General features: G+C 38.2%; 1 protein-coding gene across 2 annotated transcripts in view; it reads left to right on the top strand.

The window, feature by feature from the left end:
- Positions 1-6,246, top strand: part of CACUL1 (CDK2 associated cullin domain 1) — a 41,198-nt gene extending 34,952 nt beyond the window's left edge. Inside the window, exons 7-9 of one of the 2 annotated variants that reach the window (XM_070752613.1) lie at positions 1,448-1,586; positions 3,730-3,773; positions 5,517-6,246. In XM_070752613.1, coding sequence (XP_070608714.1) covers positions 1,448-1,586; positions 3,730-3,773; positions 5,517-5,557 — 224 coding nt within the window. In that variant the 3' untranslated portion in view covers positions 5,558-6,246. The remainder of the gene's footprint in view (positions 1-1,447; positions 1,587-3,729; positions 3,774-5,516) is intronic. The other variant, XM_070752614.1, reaches the window with a different exon arrangement.
- The last annotated feature ends 5,088 nt before the right edge of the window (positions 6,247-11,334 follow it).

An 11,334-nucleotide genomic window follows, 5' to 3' on the forward strand; every position in this document is an offset into this window, starting at 1 on the left:
TGAAAAAGGTTTTATCCCCCTTCATAGATTTGGCAATTTCTTCCTCTTTTGAGGCTTTAGCAGCATATATTGTTTTGCCTCCTTCTGTCTCATTTTATACACCTCTCTGTCAGCTATACTTCCAGACTCTTTATACCTCCTATAGGCAGACTTTTTTTCATTGACTATAGCCCTTACATCATTACTAAACCATAGCGGTTTCTTCTTCCTTTTACCTTTAGTTATTTTTCCTTACATACAGTCCAGTGGCTTTTAAGATGGCCTTTTTTAATACAATCCACTGGGCGCTTGCTCCTGCCATTTTATCCCTGCCCTTTAATTCATTATTTAAATATTTCCCCATTTTATTGAAATTTGTTTTTCTGAAATCCAATACTTTGGTTGTAGTATAGGATTGCTCACAATCAGTTTTTACATCAAACCACAAACATAGGTGGTCACTGCAACCTACGTTTTCTCTCACCTTAACCTCTGAAACCCGATTCCCATTCGTAAAAATTAAATCTAGAATATTCTCCCCTTTAGTTGGTGTCTTAAACAGCTGTGCCAGAGCTGCTCCTATAAAGGCCTCTTCTATATTCTTACTTTTGCATGTAAGGGCACTAGGGATATTCCAGTTACCATCAGGCATGTTGAAATCACCCATAATCACAATATCTCCCTTTACTGCCATTTGGGTAATGTCATCCACCATCTTTTTGTCATAATCCTCAGATTGCCCTGGTTCCATCGATTTGGAATGAATATATACAACTGTTGTTTCGTTCTCAAAAAGAGAGATTCACTAATCTAAAACTTTTATTAAAGGTGATCTTTTATAGGTGTGATGGCGAACCTATGTCACACCTGCCACAGATGGCACACGGAGCCATATCTGCCGGCATGTGAGCTGTTGCCCTAGCTCATCTCCAGACCACATGTGTGCAGTGGTCAGCTGATATTTGGCTTGCACAGAGACTGGGAGGGCATTTTGGGTCTCCAGGATGCTGGGGAGGGCATTTTTAGCTTCCCCATGCTCCAAGAAAGACTCTTGAGCCTGGGGAGAATGAAAAACAGGCCTGCTGGATGCACTGGAATTCAGGAAATGGACCATTTCCAGCCTCTGGGGGGTGGGGAGGCTGTTTTTGTCCTCCCCAAGCTGCAGAGAAACCTCTGCAGCCTGGGGAGGGCAAAAAACAAGCCTACTGGGCCCACCAGAAGTCAGGAAATGGGGGACCTTGAGGGGCATGTGTGCATGTGCAAGGGGGTGGGGCACATGGAGGGTATTGAATTATGTGTGTAGGCATGCATGTGTACATGATAGCATGCACATGTGTGCTTTCAGCATCCGAGGAAAAAAAAGCTTCGCCATCACCGTTTTATAGCACTCTCTTTTGTATTTGAACTTAACCCCTGTTAAATCCCTGCAGTATTTTCTCATTAGGTATTGCTTTCCATTTCTACACAGAATGGGTTCAGATGGCACCAACTTTATTTTCTAAATTTATTCCAAACATCCTTCCTCCTGCTGTAGAATCTGAGCTTGAGGAATATGCTGCTCAGGACCAGAAACTTCAACAAGAACTTATTCAAGAGGGATTTTCCAGGTAATTGTGCCAATTTTTCCAACATCTTTGTTTGGCGATCCGTAAATTATGCAGATAAATTTGGGTATCCCATAGTTTAGTGATGGGTGGACTCTCCCACTCCCCCCACCCAATGTTTGCGTGTGCAAATCCCACATATGTGGCAGAGATCCGAAAATCAGCTGGCCTGCAGGAGGTGGTGGTGGAGAAAACAGCAGTAGTTTCAATGCACTCAGTTGAAAAACTGAAGGGGGTTATAAGACATCCATGATCTTTTTTAAACTGTGTACTTGAATCCTTTCCAGATCTTCACTAATACTGTAGTGAATACTTTTGTTGTATAGTAAAAATAGGTTTATAGTTACATCCGGATGTGTGCATTTGACATATTTGCTTCCCGATCCCCGCCTTATAGCAAAGGCAAAGACTGAATGCTTAAACTTTTTCTTCTGTAGAACAGTTCTTGTAAGAAATCCCTGAATAAAATGAATACATTATGCTATAGCATCTATATACTACTAAAACTTTTACCATGACTTTTACATGGCTAACATGGTGCCTCGTAGAGCAACAATTTTTGAACCAACGTACCTCAGATGAGCTAACTTGCAAACGGTGTCATGAATCCCAATGGTATTCCAACAGATTTGGGGGAAGAAATAGTGTGTCAATGCTACTGGCTTCTGCTGTATCGCTGGGCTGCTGCTGCAATCATGTGGATTCATTTTCAACCTTCTGTGACGGTTTCCCAGCCAGTCTCACAACACTTTCTTCCCTGCCCAACCCAGTAGCAGCAGCACTTCCCTGACTGCTGGGAAGGGGATGAGAAGGGGAAGAAAGGGAGGGGAGATTTCTGATGTTCCTTGTCAGATTCCAACAAAGACATTCAGTGGGAAAGGTGGCAGGAACTTGGAAATTGCTCCTGCTGGTCCCCCCCCCCCTCAATTATTCTTTATCTCTGTTTAGGGCAATGATGGTGAACCTATGGCACGGGTAGCACACGGAACCATATCTGCTGGCACGTGAACTGCTGCCCTAGCTTACTTCCAATGTGCATGTGTGTGCTGGCCAGCTGATTTTTGGTTTTTACAGAGGCTCTGGGAGGGCGTTTTTGGCTTCCAGAGAGCCTGGGGGGGGCATTTTTACCCTCCCCCAGCCCCAGGGAAGCCTTAAGAACCTGGGGAGGGTGAAACATGAACCTGCTGGGCCCACCTGAAGTTGGGAAACAGGCCTTTTCTGGCCTCCAGAGGGCCTCCAAGGGGATGGGGGAAGATGTTTTTGCCCTCCCCAGGCATTGAATTATGGCTGGGGGCACTCACACATGCACGATAGTGCGTGCAAATGCTCTTTCAGCACCCGAGGGGAAAAAAGGTTGGCCATCATTGGTTTAGGCCATGGTAAGGAAATACTGTATGTCTGGAATGGTAACCCAACAGGGGATGTGTTATCTAGTTGTTACATCTATGCAAAAATATTCACTTGTTTTTTTTTCTTCAGCCATTGTCTCTTAGCAATAAATATATTTGTCACTCAATGCAATGCAATGCAATATCAGCTTTAATATTAAAGAAAAGACTTGCACTTCAGTAGGATTCCCTGACTTAGATGCATTTATTTAAAATGTCTATGGGTATTGTTAAAAACAAAGACTAAATTGTATTACTTTTGAAGTCTAGGCTGATATGTTCTGTCTATGAACATATAGACTAGACTAGAATAGGTTAATATACGCATGCTAAAATATCAACATTACTTTTCATTTGCTTTATAACCATAATTCAGAATAGTCTTTTTAAACTTTAAAATCCTAAGGGGCTAAGGATTTCTAAACATGGCATTAGTTTTGGCAAGAAAAATCCTCTCAAGAAAAGCTCTAGTTTTGGGGTCACTGGGGCACACAGTAATAGGTTTTCTTCTATATTACTGTTAAACTATTGCACATGCTTCTTGAGAAATTGTTATTTATTCCCATTTCATCAAGAACTGATTACTTGAACTGAGTATTACTTTAGCTGCTTTTTTCTGGTTTCAAATATTATTTATTATCTTTATGTTGCTTATTATTCCTCTTAAATGACCTAGATATTGACAGGTAGGCCAAAATTGAATAAATGGATAAATAAGTACAGTAAAAAAAACCATTTGTCTGGCTTTCTTTTTTTAGAGGTGACCAGTCACGTAAGCGAGCTGGAGAAGAATTAACCTATAGTAAGTAACTTAAACTGCTAGTCTCTTTAATTGTGGATGATATTGTATACATGTGAACCTTTTTCACTAACAGAATGTTCAGATTTCTTCAAAATCCCCCCCCCCAACATTTTTTAAGGAACCCCCTCAAAGTCCCTACAGATCCATAGAACAAGCACAAAAGCTCATAATAGTACATTATTGAAATGATTAAAAACTTAGTACATGTAGTCTACATACTGTATATTGACTATTTGATGGCTAGAAATACTTGCTTTTTATGGGGATCCTGTTCATTTGAAATACAACAATAATGAATTGATAGTGTCTGTTAGTGGCCAGGTCAGTGTTCCCACTGATGCATGGGACTGTTCTGGTATCTGTTGCAATATGGGTATTCTTTGATTCTTGTAAAATTTCCTTTAATTTGAATTACACATCTTGATACTTTCTGGATCTTTTATGTAGGTAGGGTGTTTGGTGGGGTTTTTTTCCCCCCTTCAAAAATACCAAAAATATTTTGCCAATGGTTTCCCTTTGGGTGGGTTATTTGCTTTTCAAGCAACCTAACCTATAGCACAGGAATTCCTTGGTGCTTCTCCATAGCTAAAATTGATCCAGCCATGCTTAGTTTGCAAACTCATACCAATTCAGCCAGGTTTTGTTTTTGCCTGGTGAAAGATTTATGATACACTGGATAATTAGCCCTCCGAGTCTTCGGAGAGGGGCGGCAAACAATAAATTAAATTAAATTAAATTAAAAATTAATTAAATTAAATTAAAAATTAATTAAATTAAATTAAAAATTAATTAAATTAAAAATTAATTAAATTAAATTAAATTGAATTGAATTAAAAATTAAATTAAATTAAATTAAATTAAATTAAATTAAATTAAATTAAATTAAATTAAATTAAAAAATTAAATTAAATTAAATTAAATTAAATTATTCCATTCCATTCCATTCCATTTCTGAATTTCTGTTTCTTGGGCCCCTAGTACAAGTAGTCCTCCACTTACATCCTCAATGGAGCTCCAAATTTCTGTTATTAGGTGATATATTTGTTAAGTGAGTTTTGCTGCATTTTATGACCATTCTTGCCACAGTTGTTAAGTAAATCACTGCAGTTAGTAAGTCTATAATTTGGCTGTTCAGTGAATTTGGCTTCCCCCTTGTCAGGAGGTCGCAAAAGGCGATCACATGACCCCAGGATCCTGAAACGGTCATAAAGGTGAGTCGGTTACCCAGCATCTGACGTTTGATCACATGATTATCAGGATGCTTGCAAAGATTGCAACTGTTTTTTAGTGCTGTTGTAACTTTGAATGCTCACTAAATGAAGTGTTTTAAGTCAAGGACTACCTGTATCAGTAAAAGATAAAGGGGAGGGGCATTTATTTTAAAGAACTGTAAGTAACAGTGAGAGGGATTTTAAGTGATGTTTTCTTTTTTTTATTATTAATTGTATTATTATTTTTTTAAACAAAAACAACAGAACAACAAAAAGAAAAGCAATGTGTAACAAAACCATCAAATGTGAAAAATATACTTACAATTACATTTCTGTATCTTTGGATTCTCCATTTTTCTTTAAATTTACAGTCATTCTGTTTCTATTTTCCATCAATTCAACTACAAAATTTACCCCACTTGATATAGTATTCTTTATCCAGAATAAAGATTGGGGCGGGGGGGTGGTGGTTTAAAAAGAACTGTAAGTAACAGTGAGTGATGTTTTCATTCTTTTTTCTGGACTTTTTCAGATGGTTCAGCATCGTGTGCGAGCTCAAGAGGATGCAGATAGTAACTGTACTAGTTGGAGGTGGAGTTTGGAATGGCATTGGAAGGGAGGGTAGCCTGAGACTCAGTCAGGTTGTTCTGATTACTCAGGTTCTTCGATGCAACTATACCTAGAAGAGGTGTTTGGACTTATTTCTTGCCATGTAATAAAATGTCTGTTTGCTGCTATTTGGGCTAGTTGGAACAATGTGATCAATCTTGAAAAGGTTTCTTTTTTTTTAAAGATGATTCTCATGAGGACTGTATCTTTTTGAGATTTGGTTTTTAAAAGATCATTAAATGCTAAAAGTTAAAAGCCAAGAAGAGCAACTCCTCTGAAAGGATTTTAGAGTGGAATTTTTGTTTTGTTTGGGGGTTTTGATAGGTTTCTTTTCTTTTTTTTCTTTTGCACTTTCTGATATGTGAATATTGCTGTTGGAAATCTGTGCCCGTTACATTTTGCTCAGAATGATTGGTTAATAAATGGTGATCACTCAACAGTATTTCCATCTGCGGATGGGGAGAAACACATAAGGTTTGTCTTGAAGGCCAGTCACAGCACTGACTCTTTCCATTCCAGTCAATTCACCTACTTAGTAGTACAGACCACAAAATGTATCTTAAAACTGTGATTTGATTAAACATGCTGCAAAGTTGCCAGATTTTCTTACCATCTTTGATTACATTTAGAAAAATAAACATTAAGATGCATTTTAATTCAGTTCCCTTCCGCACTCTTGGCAAGACAAATGTTTATTGTATTATGTTATTGGCTTTGGTAATGATTGTAAAGAAACGGGGGAAATGCTTTTCAACATGTGATTTGTATTCAGAATTGAAATGCTGGTGTATAATGGATGAAGATTTGGCAAGAGATTGTGAACCCGGTTGTATGCTCATACCCTCTGTGCTGCCTAGTGGCAACAGAGAAATGCGGTACTGATTTTAATCTTTCAGTTCTCTGAATGATAATTGGGTTGATATCATAGATTTTCAAATACAACTGAAATGGTGCTTACCTCTGATTAACAAGCTACTTGAAATCAACGTTACACACTTGTGGCTTGTACCATTTCAGGAGGCAACTGGAGAGAACTGCATATTTGATTTGTACATACTCTTTTTTATTTCAACTGTTAAAGCTTGAACATAAATGTTTAATCTGCAGCAGCACTTTGCACTGCATTATGGGTATGATGGCAATATGTACCTCAGAAGGGATAACTCTGGATCCCTACTTTCTGTTTCTGGTCTTGAACGAAAGGCTAATCTCAAGGTTTTTTGGGGGGGGTTGTCAATTTGTTCCCTTGGCTCTCTGTGATGAAGGTGAAGTAGTCCTCCAGTTCCTTCTCCACAAAATGTAATTTTTATACACAAAAGTTAAACTTCTCTTGGAGTAAAAGGGAGATAAAGATAAGTTTGCCACAGTGAGGTAACAAAACTAGGCTATGTTGAGGTGTTAGTGCTTGGGAAAATCCCAGTTGGAATGAGTAATGTAGAGCTCATCGTACATTTTTATGAACAAGATATGGCAGGTTACCTCATTCATTAGAAAGATAATATGATGCATGACTTTCCAGCATGAACAATGGCTTATCTCATCTTATCTGATCTACAAAGAACTATGGACAATTCTAGCCTTCCATTTGGTAAGATTCCAAGATAAGTCTCTCTGTGGTATAAGAGTTTCACACCCAAGAACAAGTATACCCTTTTTAAAAAGCATGCAGTTTAGAGAGAAGAATGTTAAAAAGGAAAGTATATTTTGATTTAATTGAAGTCTTAACTCCTTAATTTGTTGAGAATAATGCATTACTTCAAGAAAAATATATCTAGAAAACAACCATATCTAAGTACATAGACTTAACTCATGTCAAACTCATGTTCTTCTGGCAGTATCACATGACGTATTGGGACTTTCTCCCCCCCTTTGCTAAACTGAGCATAGGCGTGGCCAGCGCATTATGCATCCAGCCTGCGAGCCTGGAGTTTGACAGCCCTAACTGTCCTTTTCTTTTGATATGTAAATGTAAACATCTCCAATTTACCAAATTAATTTAAAAGTTCTTACATTAGTGGAAATAGTGAGAAATTACAGAATTCTTCAGGTTTTCAAATACTTTAAAAACAACAAGAAGATGAGCTGAAATATATATATGTATATGTGTGTGTGTATGTATCACATGTTTATGTGTATATTATATGTGTATATATATATATATGTATACGTATATGTATATACATATACATATACAGTAGTATCTCGTGATACAAACCCCTCGTCATACGAACTTTCCGAGATACGAACCCGGGGTCCGGAAAATTTTTGCCTCTTCTTACGAACTTTTTCCGCCTTACGAACCTGCCGCCCAAATGCCAAACCCAGAAGTTCGGCAAACGTTCGGGTTCGGGTGGCTGCTGAGAAGCCCCGCCGCCCTTCTGTTGCCTTTTGAAACAGCCGGGGGGCTTCTCGGCGTCCTCCCGAACGCCGAACCTGGAAGTTCGGCAAAAGTTTAGGTTCGCCGTTTGGGTTCGGGAGGACACCGAGAAGCCCTGTGGCTGTTTCAAAAGGTGACAGCTAGGTGGTGGGGCTTCCACGTTTCAGCCGGCCAGGAAGGATGTCTTTGTGATGTCAAAGCTCTGCCCATGGAATTCCCTATTGGGATTCCCCACCTCCGTTTGAGCCTCCCGACCGGCCGACAGCTCTGCGGCTCTTTTGCAAAGCTGACAGCCAGGCGGCGGGGCTTCTCGGAGTCCTCCCAAACCCGAACGCCGAACCCAAACTTTTGCCGAACTTCCGTGTTCGGCGTTCGGGAGAATGCCGAGAAGCCCCCTGGCTGTTTTAAAAGGCGACAGCTGGGCGGCAGGGCTTCTCGGCGTCCTCCCGAACGCCGAACCCGGAAGTCCAGCAAAAGTTCGGGTTTGGCATTTGTGTTCGGGAGGACACCGAGAAGCCCCCCGGCTGTTTCAAAAGGTGACAGCCGGGCGGCGGGACTTCTTGGCGGCCATCCGGACCCGAACTTTTGCCGAACTTCCGGGTTCAGCATTTGGGAGAACGCTGAGAATCCCTCGGCTGTTTCAAAAGGTGAGCACCGTTTTTGCATTGTTTTTTTTCTTGCATGCATTAATTGATTTTACATTGTTTCCTATGGGAAACATTGTTTCGTCTTACGAACTTTTCGCCTTACGAACCTCCGGGAACCAATTAAGTTCGTAAGATGAGGTATTACTGTATATATATTTTCAGGTTGAACTTTGTGAAAATCCTGGTTTCTAAGTTAAGCTAAAAAGGTAGGCCATTCATTTAATTATAATTGTGTTTTCATACAGTTAGTATAAGCCATTGTTCCCCAACCTGCTGCCCTTCAGGTGAATCGTGTTACTGGTTGCATTAGCTGTGAATTCTGAGAATTTTAATCCAACATAATTGGAGAATATCAAGTAGAAGGGTAGTATAGCCCAAGCACCAAACCATCTTACCCCTTATTGTATTCCCATTGTATTCATGAAAGTCTATCACTACTGCACTGTGCCTCTACATGGTTTGCTTTTAAATATATTAATTTTGAGTAGTGCAAAATTCTGAAACTTATATAGGAGGCTACAGCATAGCACACTAATAATAACCAATGCTATGCATTCAAATGTAATAATATTGCCTTTTCTTCTTCCTTCCTTCCTCCCTCCCTCCCTCCCTCCCTCCCTTTTTTCTTGAATTTGGACATTTGAAAAAAAAATCTGAAAAAAACCCTAACAACGCAGTGTGAAAAAATTAATTCAAAGGAGTTATAGGTTAACAGTTTGGATGCAATTATATCTAGAGTCAGTAATTGCCTGATAAACCTTCCCCTTTTATTCCATATTGAATTTATCTATACGAAGTGCCCAGTCATGAAGGATATGTAGAAGTATGGTGGTTTCATAGTATTTCTCTTCCCATAGCCGCCCAGAGTCCTTCGGGAGTTGGGCGACATATAAATAAAATAAAATAAACAAAATAAAATAAATAAATAAATAGCTATAGATTAAACTATATACCGGGACTTTTCAGTTTGAGGTGGCCTCTGGTTCTGCTCCTACAGATAGGAAGCTGATTCCAATTTGACTCGTATAACTTCCAGCATTAACCTTACAGAATACAGTGAGAACAAAAAGCAGATGTCCAAATGGACGTGAATTTGATACACTGGTTTTATCTTTTACAGTAGCGTTTCCTGACTACTTGGGTTTATAGTTTTGCAGATTCTTCAACTTCAGGAATTTCCCAGGTAGTGTAGCCATTACTGAAAATTCTGGGTATTGAAGTCTACATATATTTGGATGCCAAAGTAAAGGAAGGCTGCTTTACTAGTTTATGGTTTGTAAATAATATTCAGAATATTTCAGCTTTTATTTCCAGATAAGGTTTTATTGGTGTCACTCTTCTCAAGAGTATTGCTTTGGTCAATATTCTGAACATTGTTTTACATATTTTAGCTCTATGTAGCATCTTGCCTGAAGCCTGTTTTTTATATATGTAAAAGAAAAAATAAATAAAAATATATTATGTTGTAAATTAGTATTAAGATTTCTGTACATTTTGGCATCTAATGCTGAAATAATTTGCTTTTCTATCCTCCAAGGGATATATCTTTGTTAAGTGTGTATGAAAGAACACAAGAAAATTTAGGTTACTTTGTAAACATTTTTCTTCAATATTTGTTGAAATTAATGTGTGGCCCTCTACAGCCATGCCTTCAATAAAAGCAGCATGGTCTTGGCTATGGTGCTCCTGTAAATCAAATTATTTGCCTTTTTTGTGATTGTTTTCCACATAAGACTTAATATGGGAAAGGTTTGTACATTGAGTGTCGTATGTCAGATTTTGTTTCTTGGAAAACTTGTTATATTAAAATATTTTTAGACAAATGTTTTGATTCTGAATTTCCATTTTTAATTTGTACCCACTTGCCATTCTTGATTTAGAGAGATCGTAGTGACATAGACAATGCTTCTTTTTACCCACAAGTTTCCAGTCTCATGTTTTCTTCAGAATGTGGAATGTGTAATTGATGGGAAAGTTTTAAAAAGTTTTTTAATGGGCAGAAAGGAACCATAATATGTAATTTGGGAGGGTAGGGTTTGTAATTACTTTCTGTAACCCCTGCAAAAAGATTGGAAATTCTTTCTTTAGATACTTTCTTTTTCTTTTGTTATAATTCACTTTTTTATTTTTCTTTGAGTCTTTTATATTTCCTTTGTTCTTTTACAACTCTGTAGTTTTTTAAAGTATATGTACATTTTTCTTTTAATAAAAATTATGGTGAAAAAATAGCTGATGGGAAAGCTAGCTTATTGAAACTCTTCACATTCAGCTCACTGATACAAGCAGATTCTCAGCATCAAAATAGGAATATTCAGTAGAGTATTCAATATTCTACTGCACTGGTTTTTGAATATAGAGGAGAGTGATGAGAATAACTTTGCTCTAAGTGTCTCTTGAGTCCTCTTGTATCTGGCAGACACAATATTAACTGACAGATGAGGACTTGAGCCCAGGCGTGTTCATGACTAGATCAGTAAAAAAAGTTTTACAGTTCACTGAATTCTCTGCTCATGATTTCTTTTTTATGTACTCCTGTTTTCTGAAGAAGCTTCACAATTGGTCAAGTTGTAGATGTTTGCTGTTGTTTTGTTGCTTCGGCAGAGAAGTTATTGCAAAGACTCGGTACTTGTTTAAAAATCATCATAGCAATGTCATTCTCTGAAAAAGACTGATCTCTCTTCTTTTTTTTTAAGAATTGGGTTAGCTGATTTATTTGT

Source organism: Erythrolamprus reginae, chromosome 5 (assembly GCF_031021105.1).
Source record: "Erythrolamprus reginae isolate rEryReg1 chromosome 5, rEryReg1.hap1, whole genome shotgun sequence".
Classification (NCBI taxonomy): domain Eukaryota; kingdom Metazoa; phylum Chordata; class Lepidosauria; order Squamata; family Dipsadidae; genus Erythrolamprus; species Erythrolamprus reginae.